Raw genomic sequence first — 21,839 nt, forward strand, 5'->3', positions numbered from 1 at the left:
TGACCCCTGCAACTCTGGGATCTGCCATTAGAGGGGAGAAAATTGACCCCTGCAAACTGCTCGACGAAAGTCCCCATAGAGCGCGCAGCGCTGCTCCTACCCAGCGCGCAGCATCCTCCAGCACGCAGCGCTGCTTGCGCTTCCTTGTTTCTTTTTTCCCTTGAAGTCAAAACGACGTCGTCCTATATTATGTATTTAAAAGCCTATGTCTATGTTATATATTATATGGTTCTTTGTCTGCTGGTCCAATCAAAAGCTTTTCTTCTTTTTTATTCCCACAGCTGAAGATACGCGCATGCATGATGTGTCCCACTTCCTTTTTTATTTATTCTTTATGCCCTTTTGTTCCTTCATTGCTACTTCTGGTCCACTTTTTCTTCTGTATTTTTTTCATCTCAAATTCCCTTTGGTTTGTGTTTCATTTCCTCCTCTTTGCTGTAGTTTCATCTCAAAACGACACCGTCTAGGACCAGGTCACTTTACTTTTTTTTATTTTATTATCATGGCCTTTTGGACAGGTTTTTTTAAAATTCCGAAATATGCATATAACAATCTAATAAACATGTTCCTCATAATTTTTTTTAAAAAAAACATGTATGTAATTTTTATTGCATTTTCATTCATTTCTACGGGTCTTCTATATGTAAAAAATTGTGAGCTTATATATGTTGACCCCCGGAGAGCAGATTTCTGGATCCGTCCCTGTGTATAGAGCAACCTCAACCAAATCGAAGCAACTACCTGTCAGCCTATAATCGAAGCAACCTCAACCAAAGACTCAGAGAAAAATGGTTTACTCTCAGCAAAGAAGCATTACTATTCTTATGCTTCCATGGCTAGCTCACGGCCACATATCTCCCTTCCTAGAGCTTGCCAAGAAGCTTACCTCTAAGAGAAATTTTCACATCTTTATTTGTTCCACACCTGTAAATCTCACCTCCATCAAACCAAAACTCTCTCCAAAATACTCTCATTGCATTGAATTTGTGGAACTTCATCTTCCACATGAAGAGTTGCCTGAACTGCCACCTCATTACCACACCACCAATGGCCTCCCTCCCCATCTCATGTCCACTCTCAAAAGGGCCTTCGACATGTCCAGCAATAACTTCTCCACCATCCTCACAACCCTAAAGCCAGATTTGCTCATATATGATTTTCTTCAACCATGGGCACCCTCTCTAGCTTCGTTGCAAAATATTCCATCCGTCGAGTTCATCACCACCAGTGCTGCCATGACTTCATTTGGTGTTCACCATCTCAAGAACCCTAGTGCCAAGTTTCCTTTTCCTTCAATCAATCTTCGAGATTACGAAGCTCAAAAGTTCAACAATCTGTTAGAATCTTCATCAAATGGCATCAAGGACGGAGACCGCATACAGCAATGCAGTGATCTATCTTCTGATATCATTTTGGTGAAGACATCTAGAGAGATTGAAGCAAAATATGTTGATTATCTCTCTGGTGTAATGGGGAAGAAGATCGTGCCAGTTGGTCCGCTTGTTCAAGAGCCAATGGATCTAAAAGTCGATGAGGAAACATGGATCATGAAATGGCTGAACAAAAGGGAGAGGGCATCGGTTGTGTATGTTGGCTTTGGCAGTGAGTACTTTCTAACCAAGGAGGAAATCGAAGAGATAGCTCATGGGTTAGAGCTTAGCAAAGCGAGCTTTATTTGGGTTATAAGATTTCCAAAGGAAGAGAAAGGTAGAAGGGTTGAAGAAGTATTACCAGAAGGGTTTTTAGAGAGGGTGGGGGAGAAGGGAATTATAGTGGAGGGTTGGGCTCCACAGGCAAAAATATTGAAGCATTCTAGTGTTGGTGGGTTTGTGAGTCACTGTGGATGGAGCTCAGTGTTGGAGAGCATCAAGTTTGGTGTTCCAATTATAGCCATGCCTATGCATCTTGACCAGCCGATTAACTCTAGATTAGTAGAGGAGGCGGGTGTTGGTGTGGAGGTTAAGAGAACCGCAGAAGGCAGCCGGCAAAGAGAAGAGGTAGCAAAGGTGATCAGAGATGTGGTTGTGGAGAAAATTGGAGAGGGAGTGAGGAAAAAGGCATTGGAAATAAGAGACAACATGAAAAAGAAAGAGGATGCAGAGATTGATGGGGTGGTGGAGGAATTGATGCAACTTTGTACGAAAAGGGGATCGAATGTCAACTTTTAAGAGATGTGGACACACTTGAATAATAATCATGTGTATGGTGATTATTGCTCACGTCAGTGTATAAAAATCAATGTTGGTTTTGACTTCTTTGTAGTTTCAAGTGGTGTTGGTTTTCTTTGTAGTTTGAAAAGATGTTGACCACTCAGTACTCATTTTCTAATGATTTTGAATGCTCACATCAGCTTATGTGTGTATGTTTGAATGCTCACGTCAGCATATGTATGTGTGTATGTATACATGTATGTATCTGAGAATAAAATTTTTAAATATAAATTGACTTCATCCATTCCCAATTGAGACTTCTATAAGAAATTGACTTCAGATTCTCATCAACTCTTCAAGGGAAGTGATAAAAGGAAGAATAAATAAGGAGGTTAGACACCTATAATTTATGAGGAGGTTTTGCTCCAATGGAGGACAAAGGCCAAGTTCTTTTTTTTTCTTTTTCTTTTTTTTGGGCCATGGGCCAAGTTCTTTCTAGAGAGTGAAAGGGGCAGATGTGAGAGTGAGAGTTGGTGTTGTATTAATAACTGACACAAATTAATGTGCAAACAACGAATTAAAAATACCCACAGGTGCACAAATTTATTGAGGTATAGATTATGTAAGTACGGGGTCGATCCCACGAAGAACTGTCGGCTTCCTACAAGTTCTAATTTGAGTATGTAAAGAACACTTATTTAACACAACACAAATGCACAATACAAATTGGAAGCTAAGAATGAATAAAGAAATGTAAAAGAAAAGAACAAAACAAGAAACCAAAGAAAAACACAAACAGCACTTTCTATCACCCTTTTATCACCATTTGGACTGATTCGTTTCTCTGTTTTTCAGCTTCGACCTCTGTTCAGTTTTTTACCTATAACTTTCCAACCGTTTGTCCAAATTTCACATTCTTTATACGGTTGGATTCAGCACAGAAAATGGAAGAACACATTGCGGACCAAAAGTCAAACACAGTTACGGAAATAAACAGAATTCAATGAAGAAAACACACAACGTTTCCAACAACACAAACACACACACATTGGGGGGGTTTTGGAGCTGATTTGAGTGACCTATTTCTAATGCTTGAATGTAAATGAACTCTAAGTTTAACAAGAATGACAAGAATGAAAATCAAAAGTGAAAGTAAAATGTAACAAACACTAGGGTTTCGGAATCCACCCTAAACAATTCTACCAATGTTCATGGATACTCAAGTAATGAACTCTAAACATATTGATGAAGATGTTCGCAATCAAGACCGGGATTAGTGGCTCAAGACGCATTGATTCTCTCTAATATACGTAAAGTGCAGGGTTAGTGCTACAATACTTGTGTCTTCCCTATAACCAAATCTGGGTGTGCTTAGTACTTCGATTCAATTACAAGAAAAACTCATTAAGTTCAAAGAGAATATGAACATCACAAGAACCCTAATAATATGATGTTTACATTAGGCATCCAAGAAACCAATTCACATGGATGATTCTTATTTTTCATCCATTTGTTGCTTAGGAAAACATGAGGATACACATAATCCCAACAACCTCAAGAAGCATGCTTTCAAAGGTGATCAATCAAAGAAAAACATATATCGAGGATAGATTATTTTAGTGAAGATGAATTCATCAATTGTTGTCAAGAAACCAATTCACATGATGCTCATTTAAACAAGTTCAATCATTTGTTGCTAATTAGAAATTATGTTCTTGGGTATCTTACACAACTTCTCAACTTTAGCTACATGCATACAACCTAAGGTGATCAATCAAAGGAAGCAAACACATATCATAAGATTCAATTAGTGAATGGAATCCATCAACAACATCTAAAAATTCATAAACTCAAAACATCAAAACAAAAGTGTAATCATGTTTAGGGCTTCAACCAAAGCCCTAGAAAAATAAGAAGTTACATTGAAACTAAGAAATTACAAGAAACAAATAAAATGAAAGGAACTAAGAACAAAGAGGGGAAAGAGAATTGCATCTTCAACCCCTTGAATCCTTGCCTCAAGGCTCCCCAAGGTTCTCTACAATTGTTATGCCATTCTCCCCCCTCCTTGGTTGCTCCTTGAGCTCCCTCTAGCTCTCTGCAAAAATGGAATGAATAAAACTGATCTCCAACTCCCAAGTGGTCTGCCCAATTCAATTCCCACGTTCAAAGGCTGATGCAAGATGCCTCTCATCATTCTTCATCCCTCTCTCTCCTCCTTTCCATCATGGCACTTTCACCTTTGTCTCTTCCTTGTCCCCTTGCCATGATGTATTTTTGTCTTCACAAATATGCTCTTTGTCTCAGAAAATTACACTTAATCAAAGTAATTCATTGTTACCAAATGGTATGGTAACAATTAGAAATAAGATGACATCAAGTGGAGGTAAAAGCTGGCCCAAGACAATTCTCTGGAGCTATGGTAAAATTCTGGATCCGTTGGATAGACTATACTTGTCCAATGGAGCTCAAATTTGGATATGTTGTAGTCAACATCCATTGGAACAAGTTTCATGAAGATATTCATCTCATCCAAGCACCGGAACATGCTGGTCCAAAGCCAAGAAGTTGACCTACGAAAATGAACAAAAACAGAATTTATAACCAATAATGCACTTTTAGCTCATTTTCATTCTAACAAAGGTAAAACCTATGAAAACACAAAAAGGAAGTAAAAGGCTATAAATGTCAAGAACTAACTCAAAATATTAGGTGAATAACATGATAAATCATGTGTAAAAATGAACCGAACAGCCACTCGATCTTCGCTGTCCGACCACCAATCCCAATGAGTAAGGTATGGTTTCTCACCTATTTCTCGTGATCTAGATACTGGTTGAGTAGGATTTGGTTGATTTCTAGATTGAGTAACTCGATTTTGAACCCTAAGTTTGGCCGGTTTTCAAATTGAAATTCCGGCCACTTCCGTCGATTTTTTGGGGTAGGTCCAAGAACAAAAGTGACTACAAATAGTGTCTTTTACCTAGGATAGGAACCTTGGCCTTTGATCTTGAAGTTTTCCGATCGCCTGAATTTGATCAAGCCACCCACGCGCTACTGGCACGTGGGCAGTATGATGGGGTCCCATTTTATTCTAAAATAATCCTTGGGTTGTCACGAGCGCATACGTGTGCTCGGATCTCAATTTGGATAACGTTTGAACCCCGAACGGATTTTGCATATTGTGTGATTTCCGGGTTTGATATGTTTGGATTGTTGGATCAAACCCAAATTCACATATGTTGTTTCTTGTATTCCTAGGATCGTGTAGGATTTCGCGGATCGTGAATCGGAGCCCCGGATGTTCCGATTCAATAACTTAAAGTTTGTGTTTTACATTAATCATCCGATCGTGTGATCGTGAGCAATCTGACCGTCTGATCTGGACCAAACTTGCAAGGCGTATATCCTAGACCATGTGGAACTCCTAGGAACTTCCGGATCTTAAAACTAAGGTCGTGGGTCCCATGGGCCCGCTTGACCCAATTTGGAAAGTTTGACCGCCCAGTTGACCGAGCGTCTTCCGAGACTATTCCAGCACTTGAAACCCTTAGTTGGACCTTCGGAACGTTTAGTTGCTCGTGCTTACTTGAAACCTGGGAAATTAGGATTTTTAATTTTAAAGCCCTCGTTCGAAGCGTTTGATTTTAATGTCGTGCTCGTATTCTGAAATAGGTAATCCGACCCCGCATACACAGCAGGCGGGACCCTCTCAGAGTCAAGCAGCGTGGGACTACTTGTGAGTGGACATTGTTTTCAAATAAATAGCATGATTTTTATGCATAAGAATTCGAGGGTTTATCGAAATTCACCTTATACTTTATAGTTGAAACTATTATTTTTGGTAAAGTATTTGTGATATATCTGGGTTTTGACATATTTAAGTATCTTGAGCTTATATAAATGATATTTGAGAAATGGCTATCTATCTTTGTGGTTTAAGTGTGGGGTACTTGGGAGGTTGTTATGAGATGTGGAAAGAGGTGAGATTTAGAATGTCGGTTTAAAGTGCTTTAAGCACTACCCTGTGTACCTCCTCTGGATTGGAACTTGATTATGGAAACGTGAGATACTTGGAAATGTTGGGACCCGAGGCATCCTTAACGAGGTGTTGCTGTAGACCCTTAATTGGGTAGTCTGCACGCGTAGGGCTGTTTCAAGCGTACGAGTCTTGAGGTTTTCGATCGTACGTGCTGGCTGAGAGTTAGTCCCCTAGTTGGACGGCTCGTTCCCTAGCCACATGGTCAATTTGAGGATTTTCCATGTGGACTAGTCAAACAATCCCTAGTTGGATTGTTTCCTTGATACAACTAGGTGTTGTCTTTTGTGTATATATATATATATACTTATACATATAAATATATTTACATACATATTTATTCTTTCGTTCTTGTTTCTCAGTGAGGATACTTCCTCGCTTGTCGGGCCAATGGGCACATGTTTCGAGAGTTTAGTTTGGGTTTTATGAGGAAAGGTTTGGATGGGTTGATTTGTAAGTTTCACACTGGATTTCGGATTTAGCTCTAGTTTTGAGCAAACTTTGTATAATTAAGGCTATGACAGTTTTAAGTGCATTGGTTTTTCTGCATCGTTTTCTAAACGGTGGGGTTATATTACTTTGGTTTAAATGGAACTAAACTTTGTTTTGTCCACTCACAATTTTTTGTTTTGCGCCCCCCAGCCAGTAGTTGACTGGATCGAGCAGCAGAGCTGAGTCGTGTGCTCCTAAACCGTGAGCTTCAGTACTCTGAGCCTTTGTAGAGCTTCTGTACTCTGTAAATTCGTTAAACTTCCTTTTCTGTTTGTATGTCGAACTCTGTTAGATATGCTCTGTTATTGCCCTGTTAGCGTTTCAAATTGTGAGGCCGGAGGCCATGGTTTGTAAACACTATGTTTTGTGTAATGCATGCTGGCTGTTGGGTTGTAACTTGTGTTTTTAACAGGTTGGAAGCTTGGGAAATGTTAAATTTACAGGGGAGACTCTGCCGAAATTTTGGTAGAAAGTCTCGGTTCTTAGTAAGTGGGTCCGGCATCGGTAAGATGTCGGAAATTAAGACGAGATTCGTTCCAGGTTCCGGGGAGTCCGGGGCGGGTCCTGTCAGGTTTGTGGGGTGCTGGGTCATGGGTAGGGGTGTGGGTTGCAAGTAGGGATGGAAGGTGGCTTGCAGGGGCGGGTGGGGGCTGGGTATGGGGTGGCAGTGGGTAGGGGTTGGTGCGGCTGGGGAAAGTGGAGGTTAGGTAGGGTTTGCTTTTATTTTATTTATTTCAATTTTATGTTCTTGTTGGTTAGCTTGTCAAATTAATTTCTAAAATTTTAAATTATTTTTTAAGTCAAGAAAACTTAAATTTTTGGGTAGCACGATGGCCACGTCAGCAGTTAATGATTGACCACACAGTTAACTTAATGGAAGGATAAAATTCGATAAGTTTGAAAATATTGGCGTGTAAATTGATGAAATTGATACCCTGGGTCCATAATGAGAATGACCCCAAACCTAAATGGGGTCTTTTAATGTTAGTCTTTTTTTGTTTTTCAGTTTTTAAAAATCTTTTTAGTTATAATTAATTGACAGCAATTCCCTTAACCTTAATGGAAATTTTAACATAATTAGACGTAAGTGGTGGATTGCAACACTTTAAAAGTTCAGGTGGTTAATGATGCACATACCTAAAAGTTCAAGTTGTATTTTACAAATTTCCTAATAATCAACAATCAATGGCTTTCCATCAAGTAATACAACGTATAGATGATGTAGGATAAAATATGGGTAAATCCTTATGAAGGAAAATAAAGAAAATAAGTTGGTTTGAAATTGGCAAGAGAGCCTGTAAGAAGGCAGAATCGCAGTCAAATATCAATTATGGAGATAAAAGACGGAAGGGGTATCTTTGAAACTTTTAGGTTCCTTGATTAAGTTTGGAGCGTAGATGTTCTTTGGCAAGATTTATAATTAATTTTATAATAAGTAAGATATTATTTTCCTAATATGCTTTTAACTAGGATTTTATTATTTTCTTGCTAGCTAAGTTTTAAGAATATACTGGAACCTAGGATTTCCTATGGTTTTAGGCTTTCTTGGTTTCCTATTTAAGCCAAATCATGGCATTGTATGTTTTTCTCTATTTTCTAGTAGACTCTAGATCGTTGGTGGATTCCAACATTATTACTTTAGAGTGATCGCTTAAGATCCCTTTTCTCGTGCTTTTGTGCTGTGTCAATAAATCTCCCTCACAATCTAAATTCTCAATATCAAACCCAAAAGAAATTATCTTAATGTCCATTCATCCATGATATCAATAATGACCAAACTGATTTCCTTAAAAATATACGTCATCATTACTCATCTGCAAATAAGAAAAAGCACATAATTGTGAAATCATTGTGATTTTACATAATTGAAAGTTCAACGACAAAGGAGAAACAACGAGTGTATAGCTAACCTTAAAAGTTATTATTGCTGCCTTGTGAGCAATATGATTGAAGCTTGATCTATGGATTTTGACGCGAGAATGTAGATGAAAATCAGACCGACAAAATAAGAAGAGGTGAGAGCCATTAGGTCAGATCCACGGATATGACGAAATATGAGAAGTTACGAGAAGTGGTTATGGGCTTTTGTTTTATTGTTGAAGAAAGTATCTATGCCCCAATAACACATCGTCACCTATTATTTATGAGCACTGAGCATTATGCTCGTAGCTGGCAGCGATAGCTTCCTCTGCGAGGGTACTAAGAAATATTGGCTACAACTAAGTCCAACATAACAGAAGAAGGCCAACAAGGCGTCTAACCAAAGACTCAAAGAGGAGTCAATAGACAAGTGCCTAAGTGCCTTGCAGGCCTTTGGCAACGGTTGAATGGCCGCTCTAAGGGATAAGCCTAGCAAGACTCTTCCTTAAGGAGCACACCTCCGATAAATTAGCCCAAATTCTCAACATCTCTTTATTTATTATGGGAGCAATAAAAAGGAGATTAAGCTCATCCGCTCCCACACACCCCAAGTTAAATGGCTAATTAACTTGATGTAGGAGTTAATGGGTCTTAGGCCCCATTTGGGATTGCTTTTTTTTTTTTTTTGGTCAAAAACCTGCTTTACTTTAAAGTTAAGCAGTTTAAGGTGTTTGGTAAAAATAAAATATCCCAATTATTTTAAAAGCAGTGGCCTTTTGATAGCAGTTTTTAAAAGCAGGCTCTGAGTTGCTTTTCAAAACTACTTTCAAAAGAAGCAGAGATGAGCCTTTAATGAATTTTTTTAATTCCCAAAATACCATCATTCATTTTTAAAAATGACACCACCTCCACTTCCACATCCAACTCCACCACCACATTCACCACCTCTACAACCATCGCCACCGCCACCACCACCTCCACCATGTTGCCATCGCCACCACCACCTCCACCTCCACACCCGCCATCCCCACCACCACAACTACCACAACTACCCACCAGCTCCCCCTTCAACACCACCATCACCTTCACCTCCATCTCTTTCACCCCCACCCCTACCCCACCACCACCAGTACCACCATATGATTAGCACATAACACTTTCAACATCATGTATATTTTAGTCATCATTCACAGTTACAACAGTTTTACATTAAAATTTATCAAACAATTTTGACACTGCTTTTTGTACTAACAGCACTTTAAAAATATTATTTACCAAACATCAACCTACTTTACTTTACAGCTAATTATTTTCAAAGCACAGTAGAAACAATTTTTTTAGAAGTGACAGCATTCCCAAACTAGGCCTTAGTACCCCTATCATCGTTCAACATGTAGCTACTCGAGGTGGTAAAACATTCATGACAGAGTCCTATATAAACCAACCTCCAATTATTGGAGAAGGTAACTGTGGTAGCAAATCTCCTCCTGGGTCAATTAAATGAAGAACTTCACTCAACTTTAATCACTCCTCGAAACTACCTGCAAAAAAGTAATAATCAATAGGATAAAAATTGGTGTAGTGTTGGCCAAGGGTCCTCCGATGCCTAAGTCAGAAAAATTATCTTAGGGAGATGTGTTTTTTCATGAAAATTGCAGGAGGATTTTCTCATAGAGAGAGAGAATCAAAATTGATCTTGAGACCAATCATTGATTTTGGAATTGATTACCTTTTTGGTTTATTTTCCTTGTCTATAAATAGGCGAAATATCTTGTAGCCATCTCTTGAAATTTTTTTTTTTTTAAATTCCACATGGGGCCACCGCAATGGTTATGAAATTATTTGCTCCTAAAGTAACTGTTCTTTGAGCTAAGAAACCTTATTTTTCTCCATACAGTCAACTAACTTAGGCATCGAAGGCTTTTTGCTCACACTGCATCCGTGTATTTTAAGACTTTCATTGTCTCTTCTTAGTTTTAGGCTACAAATGTGTTATCATAAGTGCTTATATTAATTATTAGCAATTTTTTAATTGGCTATTATTAGTTGTTCGCAATTTTTTAATATGTTAACATTAGTTATTACAAAATTTTAGATATGTATATATTAGTGTTATTATCAATTTTTTAAACCGAAATAGTAGGGTTGTTTATCAGTTCGAAACTAATATAATTTAATCTACGCATCCGAAATATAGATTTGATAATGATTTTTTCGATCCAATTCGATCGGATTAGAGGTTTAAATCCAATCCAGTTCAATCTAATGGGTATTCGATTGGATGATCGATTCAGATAATGAAACAAGACAATAATGAAATATGAAACATTTATTGTAATGTTTAATATAATCAAACATGCACTAATATATTGTCCGCACCTTAACCAAGAAAGAAGACCCAATGGACCTCTAAGTGTGGAATTTTATCACAAAAGGCCTACGTGCAATTAGGAGTAGACCACCTATATTTGAACTATATATTATTGTTGTGATCTCTAATGTGAGATTTAGACATCATGGCTTGTATCGAGCCACCAACACCAAGAATCTCCACCTTGGCAAGATCCAAACCAAGTTAACCCACCCATTCATAACACCTGCACTTTTCAAGAGTCAGCCCCGTCAACTCCACCTTTTTCGGCAAGGATTTTCTTGAGCCTCAATAGGAGCCCTTGCTTCAGCTACCCCTAGGATATTCTTGAGCCTTGCTAGGAGCCCTTACTCCACCTAATTAGCCGTGAGTAGGATTTCCTTTAGCCTTTGCTGTTGCTCCATTAGCCCTTGCTCTACTAGCCCGCTCCACCTTTCTCCGTCGGTCCAATAATTTTTACTTGAGTTTCCTCCTTGAACATGTCAATGACTCCATCTTTAAACCAGAGCATCTTAACCGAATCAGGCTCTGATACCAATTGCTATACCAAAAGGCCCAATAGGAGTCCACTACCCGTCCAAACAATGCACCGATATTGTCTCCACCTTAACCACCTAAGACAGGGAAGTCCCGATAGACCTCTAGGTGTGGACAAAAAAAAAATCTAATTTTGATGATATTTCACTTTTATTTTTAATTACTTTACTAATGTTTAGTCTAAATTGACAATTTTAATCCTTAAATTAAGAGCAAAATTAACTGAATATAACGGTGGCACTAGTTTGGCACGAACGAATAAATTAGTTTGAGTACCAAAATGAAAATCGGGAATAAGTTTAAAGACTATTTCAATTTAAACCCTTGAACGTTAATATTAGTTATTATTTGCAAGTTTTGATTTGTTTAATTGTTTTGCACTTGTTTGTGCAACAACACTAATTTCTGATTTCTTAACACCCTCTCGAGTGTTAAAGTCATAGCAAACTATGTTTGTGCGCACTACTAGAAAACCATGGTATAAACGACAATTTTTTGTTATGTGGCCAATTCGTGACCAATACTTTTTAATTTACGTAAGCACTTACACCAATATTGTCTAAATGAAGCTTCCACGTTTCTCTTCTTCAAACAGTTTTTTGTCATCACTCACACCTCTGTCACCAACAAAGGAATAAAAAAATTGGATTATTCTCAGTCTATATCGAAGCATCGGTATGTTTCTTATGCCTCCATGGCCACATGTCTCCCTCCAGTACTGTAAACCTCATCTTGATGCAACCCTAAACTCTTTGATACCCTCCATGCATTTAATTTGTGACACATCATCACTACCAAAATCATGATACTTCTTCAATGAAGAAACATTGTTGTAAAATAAAAATAAAAATCTCTCTATGCATTGAATTTGTGCCACCTCATTATAACTACAAAAATCTAGACTCTTCTAACTCAAGTTTTCTTCTGGGAGATCATCTAAGGCAAGGTACGAGGACATTCTTTTTATTATTTGAAAAAGAGATTCCTATTAAATGAATTAAATTTTTTGTTTTTTAAAGAGAAAAGCAGTAATTGTATTTAGAAATTAGACACAGAAATCATTAGCCATAAAGACAAATACAAATATCCATAAAGGGGTAATATAAATGTGAAAGCATGTAGTAACCACAAAGGATTAATCCACATACAGGCCACATAAGGCCAAAAAAACTTCAACATAAAGCTGCAAGCGAGACATGAATGCGCATCGTCCAAATCTACCAATACAACTACAACTTTTAAACTCTCATTAATAAAAAATAAAAAATAAATAAAACAAGAAGTTCATACTAGAACAATCAAAAATGACAAAAAAACAAACACACAGCAACAAAAAGCCAACATAGCCACTATTACTGCTTCTGTCTCGTCCATCACAATCGTCGTTTCCACTTAGTTTATGGGCTATGAACTAGCGTAGTTTATATAATTTAATGTATACTTTTATTTCTTGAAAAATATATAAATTGTAAGTTGAAATATATCATTAGATTTTAAGTTAAAAATTTTAACTAGTCCACCCATCGAAAAATTCATAGTTCCGCCCTTACCAACGCCTCCCCTGGTTGGTGTATTCATTTTATATCAAGCCAAACAAAGGAGAAAAGAAGTTAAAACTTCTTTTGTATCGTATAAGTATTTTTCATAAAAATTGTTTCCTCTCGACTCTGGAACTTAACTACGTATGCATGCACTGTCACGAAGACTCCACGCGTTTCTTCCAACTTCTATATCATGCACTATGCACTATGCGCTATGTGTGTGTATATATATGTATAGAGCTAGCCATAAATAACATACCTATCAACCTATAATCGAGCAACCTCAAGCAAAGTCTCAGAGAAAAAAAATGGTTTACTCTGAGCGAAGAACCCTTACTATTCTTATGCTTCCATGGCTAGCTCACGGCCACATATCTCCCTTCCTAGAGCTTGCCAAGAAGCTTACCTCTAAGAGAAATTTTCACATTTTAATTTGTTCCACACCTGTAAATCTCACCTCCATCAAGCCAAAACTCTCTCCAAAATACTCTCATTGCATTGAATTTGTGGAACTTCATCTTCCGCATGATGATTTGCCTGAACTCCCACCTCACTACCACACCACCAATGGCCTCCCTCCCCATCTCATGTCCACTCTCAAAAGGGCCTTCGACATGTCCAGCAATAACTTCTCCACCATCCTCACAGCCCTAAAGCCAGATTTGCTCATATATGATTTTCTTCAACCATGGGCACCCTCTCTAGCTTCGTTGCAAAATATTCCATCCGTCGAGTTCATCGCCACCAGTGCTGCCTTGACCTCATTTAGTGTTCACCATCTCAGGAACCCTAGTGACAAGTTTCCTTTTCCTTCGATCTATCTTCAGGATTACGAAGCTAAAAAATTCAACAATCTCTTAGAATCTTCATCAAATGGCATCAAGGATGGAGACCGCGTACTGCAATGCAGTGACCTATCTTCTGGCATCATTTTGGTGAAGACATCTAGAGAGATTGAAGCAAAATATGTTGATTATCTCTCTGCTTTAATGGGGAAGAAGATTGTGCCAGTTGGTCCGCTTGTTCAAGAGCCAATGGATCTAAAAGTTGATGAGGAAACATGGATCATGAATTGGCTGAACAAAAGGGAAAGGTCTTCGGTTGTGTATGTTTGCTTTGGGAGTGAGTACTTTTTGTCCAGTGAGCAAATAGAAGAGCTAGCTCATGGGTTAGAGCTTAGCAAAATTAGCTTTATTTGGGTTATAAGATTTCCAAAGGAAGAGAAAGGTTACAGGGTTGAAGAGGTGTTACCAGAAGGGTTTTTAGGGAGGGTGGGAGAGAAGGGAGTGATAGTGGAGGGTTGGGCCCCACAGGCGAAAATATTGAAGCATTCTAGTGTTGGTGGGTTTGTGAGTCACTGTGGATGGAGCTCAGTGTTGGAGAGCATCAAGTTTGGTGTTCCAATTATAGCCATGCCTATGCATCTTGACCAGCCAATTAACTCTAGACTAGTAGAGGAAGTGGGTGTTGGAGTGGAGGTTAAGAGAACAGCAGAAGGCAGTTTAGAAAGAAAAGAGGTAGCAAAGGTGATCAGAGATGTAATGGCGAAGAAAATTGGAGAGGGAGTGAGAAAAAAGGCATTGGAAATAAGAGACAACATGGAAAAGAAAGAGGATGAAGAGATTAACGGGGTGGTGGAGGAATTGATGCAACTTTGTGCCTAAATGTGTAAGATAATCGAGAGTTGCTCACGTCGGTGTATAAAAATAAATGTCGATTTCACTACTTTCAAGTGTTGTTCGTTTTCTTTGTACGTAGTTTGAAACATGTTGACCATTCAATACTCTCTCTAATGATTTTGAATGCTCACATCAGCTTATGTATGTGTGTTTGAATTCTCGCGTCAGGATGTATTTGAGAATAAATTTTTTGAATATTAAGTATCTCTTAATTATCCTAGGAAGAAATTAAGTTGACTGGTAGTTCTTAGCATTTGTAAGTTATTAGAAGAGTGGTTATAATTAGAAGGACTGGTAGTCCAATTCAGGTTTTTTAAGGCCACCAAATATTTTAACTAGGATTATGCTAATTCTGGAATTGAGTGAATGATGTGAATTGTCCATACGTAAAATCATAATTATTGATACAGGCTTTTTCCTGACCTATAATTATGCCCACCAAACAAGCTGTAGCTGAACAAACCTTAATATGTTTGAGGTAATTGCGGCACAAATGCTGAGCGACTACACAATTCAAATCATAGTCTATTAATAAATATCTCATTAGGTAAAAACTTAAGAGTGTTGTTAAACGAGCCTTTAAATTAACTGAGTACACCTTACTACCAAAGTATTTATTGAATTATTAATTTACTCTAATATAAAATTACCAAAAAGGATATGTGGAATTGTGAAATAAATATAATTTTAATAAGTACACCGTACTCACCATAGTCAACCTTGATCAAAACTAATTTATGGAGACATATCACATCATATTGTTGCATTTTTATTTTTTTTAATCAAAATTTTTGTTGCATTTGATTCCAAGTAATTGCGAATCCTTGCCTGTTATGATAGATATGTTCTTGGCTTACACTACATGTGCTATTTTAAATTGAGTCAAAATGTCCATGTCGTCCCAATTGCAAATCACGCCACGAAATTGGCCCAGATTGCATATTTATTTATTGGGTTCAAAGTATTAACTTATGAATATTTACCTATGTGGTAAAAATAAATAAGAGTTAATATAATGATTCACATGGAAACCTTGCACAATGAAAAAAAAAATGGAAAATGAGAACTAGTTATGCAGCCCACAAAGTGGATTTCGAAAATAGAAGTAGATTTCAAAAGCTATTTGAAAACCTCATATCCATAAGTTATGAACACTCTCAGACAAACCAAAGAGCAAAATGGTGCAAAGGAAAGAGATGAGAGAGAGATTAAAACTTTGATATGCAAAGCTATGTTCAAATTTTCTAAAAAAGAAGTAGCTTTTAAAATGAAATTTAGAAAACTCATTTCTATGCCATGAACACTCTCAGACAAATCAAAGAGAAAACCAAGTTTTCCAAAATGGTGAAAATGAAAGAGATGAGAGATAAAAACTTTGTATCCCTAACAAAAAAGTTTGAGAAATGAAACTTCAATGAAAGCCCAAAAGGAATTCAAGAACCCATGAACCTTTCTCCCAAAAAGCAAAACTTAATTTATACACAAATCTCTCACTAGAACTCTCTCTCTCTCTCTCTCTCTCTCTCTCTCTCTAAAAACCCATATGAAAAATGTAAAATGAGAGAGTTGGTGAGTCCAAACTAGCCCTAGCCTTTTTGGCGTGTCAAAAGGACACTTGGCAGCCAATGATTAGACTTATAATAAGCAAAATCATGTGCCTTGATTAAAAATCATGTGCTGAAAATACTTGGCATGTATGACTAGTCATCTAGACAAAGTATTGTGATGCAAATGCTGATTTTTCTAATGATGCCCATTATGAATGAATGCACAAATTATCTTGGTTTTGTAGCCTCATAAGCTCTTCAATGTACTTCAACTTTCTAGCAAATACCCAAGTCCTAATTTCTAAAGTTGAGCTAAGAGGAATTACATACATGACAACTAACGATGCATGCGTGCATGCACTGGCGGATCCAGAAATTTTTTAGCCCAGGTGCAATTTTGAAAGGCTAAAAGCTTTATTAAATAATTAAAAAAATTGGCAACCAAATATCCTTATAATTTAAACAATACCAATGTCATTCATAAGTTATAGAAAAAAATAGCATTTTGTTAATTTTAAAAAAACACAAAAAAGGCTTCTTAAAAGCCCTAAACGTTAAAGGCATAAAGCCTTTTATCATTTATTAAGCAGGCCCTAGAATGCTTATTAAAGCCCATGAACACTGTCCAGTCCCCCCCCCCCCCCCCCCCCCCTTTTTTTTTTTAAACCTGGTCCAAAACAACGTCGTTTTGGCCAAGATGTTTTTTTTTTTTTAAGGCGCGCTGGGTGCTAGGCGCTAAACAATATAATGCATACATAAAAATGTTACCTTCACTGAGCTTGATTGCATTGGGCAATTATGAAGTTGATCTCAGCCACAGTAGTCAACTTTGCACTAACTTGAACTCGCCTAAATTCTTTGAGCTTGATCATACATGTGAGATTATATGTTTGTCAAGGAAAGCTAAAAATGAAGCACCGCTACCTTATAATATGCGAGAAATAATTTTGTCTGATGCTAAGGAATGGATTAAAGCTACTGCTGCCATCCAGAATAATATTGATAGGGTGCATGTCATGCTGGCTTGGATTCCCCCTGTTTTGGGGGTGGTTAAACTAAATGTGGACGGATCCCGCAAAGAAAGTACTGGAGCTATTGGTGCTGGAGGAGTTCTCAGAGACCACCTAGGACAATGGCTTGGTGGGTTTGCTGTCAATTTGGGGAAAGGAAAAATTCTTGAAGCTGAGTTATGGGGCTTGTTTTTTGGCCTAAAGCTTGCTGTGGAAAAACATGTTGATGATGTTGTTATTGAAATGGACTCGGCTATTGCTGTGAAGCTCTTACAGAATGCTGAGGTGGATAATTTTCATCCTACTGCTGGCCTGGTTAGTAATTGCAAGAGGATCATGAACCAGTTTAGAAGGGTTGACATTCAACACATTTATAGAGAGAGGAATTCTGTTGCAGATGGTTTAGCTACTTGGAGTCACAACCTTGACATGGGGTATTGGTACCTTGATGATAGCCCTGTTTGGATTGGCAACCTGTTGACTGATGATTCGCTAGGGGTTGCTAAGACCCGTTTGATAAATGTTGTGTAATCTGTGTGTTTTTTCCTTTGGGGTTCTTTAACCCCCTTTTCTCATCCAAAAAAAAAAAAAGGAAAGCTAAAAACATTAGCATAAAAAAACCAAACAACGTCCTAGGCCTCGCCAGGTTAGCAAGCCCAAACATGGGCAAAGAAACCATGTGGGCCTGAGATGAGTCCCACTTGGGCTCCACAGAGTAAGTCTAAATGGGACTAATCATTGGGCAGCACGCCTCTAAAATAGGTCAACACTGATCCCCAAGATCTCCCTAGTCAACAACAACAATCTAGGAGATTATGACCACACATTTTGAGCAAATATCTCACACGTCCCAAGTCAAATGGTTAATTGACTGGACGTGTAATATAGCAGGCAATGACGCTCCAATGAATGTTATACGCAGCCTTCCACAACAACAAATCAGCCACCTATGAGTCATAAATTTCAATCATAACCACAACAAGGTAATGTTCCAACGCAACCTAAGAAATCGTAATTCTTATTGTCTGGAACTAACTTAAGCATCAGAGACTCTTTGCCAACACCACACCAGCGTGTTCAAAGGGCTCACAATCTTTTATTTTCTCTTAACTTTCACAAGTCAATTTTGTCTTCTTCAATAGCAGACGAAATCAGTCCCACAAGATGTTCTAATTTTTGCAAGTGACCCAATTGCCTTTGTAAGAGCATCTTTAAGAGAGATGTCAAATAAAAAATATTAAATTTAAATTTGCTAAGTTGCAATTTGATATTGTGTAAATTTTTTACATTCACCCAAAATATCAATATTATTATTATATTTTTTTAATTAAAAAAAAATAAGGATCGTAAAGCTTTAAAATAGAGGAACGTATAGGTTCCAATATTTAAAAATATTTCAATACCATTTGACATCAAATTTTACGGGATGCAATTTTGGCATCAAGCTTTATTCCTTCAAATTCATGTAGAATTTGATTATTCGGTTGGAACGATTTTCTTTTTCAATTTTTACTATTTTATGTTCACGTCACAATCTGACATATCAATTTGAGATGTGAAATGGTCAAAGACACGCTTATTTAGCTGGCGTGGGTTCAAAGCTGGCAGCAAATTCTTCCATTGGTGACAAAAGTTTGTAAATTGGTCTACGTCAAAATTGGAGACATTTAGCTTTAGTCATGTTTCCAGAGAAGGTAAGAATTTTCACTCTCTTATTCTTTTCCTTGACTAAGGTTTGTTACTCTTGGGATCCAAAAATATGAAAGAAAGTTCTCTTGAGGCCTAGATTTGTTTCTGTGTAATCTCTTTGGTTTGGGCTTGGCCCCTTTGCTACCAAAAAAAAAACTGAAAGAAAGGCTACGTTTTTCATTTGAATAAATTAGTATTCGGTCAACGAGCAAACTGGGTCCAAATTAAACCTGTAAACAAGTTTCTTCGAAAGTCGCATCAGAAACACCAAGACGTGGGACCAAAGAAAGCATCCACCAAATGAGCACCCTCAGGGTGGCTCTTCTTCTATGAAAAGTTTTAGGGTCAATTTTCAAGTGATCCACTTCTTCAAGAAACACGAAGATATCCATTTTGACTAGCCTAACCATTTGACTCATAAGACAGCCTATTATGGCCTCACGATCAACAAGTTGACCAGTTCTTCCCATTTATAAAACCCAGATGTGCGGCCATGATTTGACTTTGATCCAAATTCCAAACTAGTACATGGTCATTTGTGTTGTGTGTCTCCCAATCCAAATATTATCTAGACAAGTACAAGAAAGCTACGCGTACCTTAGTTGGCATGACAAAGTCATGGCATAGAAATCATCAAGTCAATATCTCAAGACCTATATATATGTGCACAACATGGCCATTTCTAAAACCAAAAACACAAACGCTTCAAACACATTGAGATCAATTTGGAATTCTAAAAGCTCAGCAAATCTTTGTACAAGCAGCTCAATCTCATCCTTCTTTTCTTCTTCAATTCAGAATATCGGAAAATCGAGTATTATATCCATGGAGAAGCCAGAAGGATATCCACAAGTAGATGATGTTTCTACATGTATAGAGGCACCAAGCACAAGCACATCGTTTTTGGGCACCAAGAACGATATGTCACTTCTCGAAAGCGGTCTACTTAGAAGAAATTTTAGTGACATAGGTGAGAATTACTACAGGTTCCAATCAAAAGCTGGTAAGTCAGTTGATCCAAGGTTGCTAGCGTTGGTAGAATTCTTTAGGGAGCTCTATTTTCGAAGGTTGGAACTATTCAAGAAAATCTTTCCAGGTGGTCATGATGATAAGTTTCTTGAGGTGCCAAAGAAATTGGGTTTGATATTTGCCAAAGTGAAACCAGATCAAACCAAAGCCGTTCGGACTATGCAACGGAGTTTAAGCATTGGTTCACCGCGAGATTTCAAAGGATCCGAATCGGAAATGAGGCTGGAACGATTCAAGGTAAGAACTATTGATGTAGATGATGGTGGTGGTGTACAAGGTGGCCAGGGTGGCCAGGGTAATGAAATTAAGTCCAACGGTTCTAAGTAGGAGTCATTCTCGGTATACTGCAGCCCTTCTGCACGAGTCATTCACCTGTGACTCTGTGAGAGGGCTGCCGTGTGCCAAAGCTCTACTCAAGAATTTCCCATCGGGGGAAACAGAAAGGAAGAGGGTCAAGATGGTGAATGGTTTCTGAGCAAGTTGTGAGAATATTTTGACTTTTTGATAGGATATTCTTTGTGGATATAAACAAATAATGGTGCCTGACTCTGCAGAACTGCACCAAATTGAAACAAGTATCTGACGAAAAAAAAAAAAGACATTGAAGCAAGTTTCTTTGCATAGATTTAGCTTCAACAATTGGTTTCAGCTTTTTATTGTAAAATGTGTTCAATAATTGAGTTTCACTCTGTACCTTTCAATAATGCAAGGCAATAATTTGGAGCCAATCTCAGCTTTTAACCCTATTCAGCATCATTCTCTTTTGGATCTAATTTTAACCCTATCATTCCCCCAACAAATTCAAAAATAAAAATAGAGCGTGCAAATTAACATGAATTAGTTAACAGCAAGAAATTGAATTAGACTGCACAAAAGAAATCAACAAAATTTCTTAGTTAACCCAAAAAATAATAGGAAAAAGAATTATGAAGTAATAATTTTCTATATATCCATTCTTAGCGCTAGTGAGATAGATAAACCCTATACCATTTAATTTATATAAACAAACCCAAAAAAAATCCCAAAAAATACAGATGGACCTATTGAATTTAATTTTGATAATTAAATTACTTTGATGCCTTGTTGAGTGTTTCGGGTTTCTAGGAGGTTTTGGGGTTGATCTTGTTTTAAGAAATTGATAGAAGTTTTGTAATTTATAAGAAGTTCGAAACCTTTTTTTTGGTGAAAACCAAGGTATCCCCGCGCGATTGCGGGGACTAACCCTCGAGGTACTGTCGGGCGCAAAGCGGGGACCTCTCCCAACAAAGTCTGCTCTATTCGCAAGCGCCTGGGATCGAACCCAAGACCTCTTGTTTAAAGGATCCAAGCCCCTTCCACTTGGACCAACTCCTGTTGGTGTTCGAAACCTTTTTATTATGTTATAAACAGGCTTTGGATGTGTTTCTAAAATCCATATCATGTAAAGTTTTTTATAATTTGGACCCATATATTAGACATGATAGTGAAACTCCTTTTTTAAACTACCTTTAAATTAACCAAATGCAAATGGAAATGACAGTTCCTAAACTTATATCTTGATCGGAAATTAATTGCATCCTCAAATTCTCTCTTGAGGGAAGGGACGTACCTAACAGCCGAATTTGTGTAAAACGGTTGAATAGAAAAAGAGAAAAATTAAGGATGGAGAGAAGGGACACTGTCGGCAGCTTCAATATCCAAGAGCATTTGTTGGAGTAGGTAAAAAGAAAGAAAAGTTAAAGCATCAATTAAAAGAATAGGAATATGGTTGCGTTGTGTTGGAAAGTATTTTAACTATTGCTTTTGGAGCATTTTTCCAATCAAATAAAAGTTGAATGTTGAATTGAAATGTCAAATTTCGGTTCAAAATCTTCTCTCAAAAGTTCATTCAATCTTTACCTATGCCTCTAGACTCT

At 37.6% G+C, this 21,839-nt stretch overlaps 1 protein-coding gene and 2 pseudogenes across 1 annotated transcript; all 3 read left to right on the plus strand.

The window, feature by feature from the left end:
• The first annotated feature begins 599 nt into the window (after window positions 1-599).
• LOC110760277 (UDP-glucosyltransferase 29 pseudogene) lies at window positions 600-2,302 on the plus strand (annotated as a pseudogene).
• A 10,996-nt stretch (window positions 2,303-13,298) lies between these two features.
• Window positions 13,299-14,825, plus strand: LOC110760269 (UDP-glucosyltransferase 29 pseudogene; annotated as a pseudogene).
• A 4,762-nt stretch (window positions 14,826-19,587) lies between these two features.
• LOC110760268 (uncharacterized) lies at window positions 19,588-20,672 on the plus strand. The gene has a single exon (XM_021962509.2). It carries the CDS (start codon window positions 19,588-19,590, stop codon window positions 20,269-20,271), a length of 684 nt encoding a protein of 227 aa, XP_021818201.1. The 3' UTR covers window positions 20,272-20,672.
• The last annotated feature ends 1,167 nt before the right edge of the window (window positions 20,673-21,839 follow it).

This window comes from Prunus avium, chromosome 2, assembly GCF_965620075.1.
Source record: "Prunus avium chromosome 2, drPruAviu1.hap1.1, whole genome shotgun sequence".
Lineage (NCBI taxonomy): Eukaryota > Viridiplantae > Streptophyta > Magnoliopsida > Rosales > Rosaceae > Prunus > Prunus avium.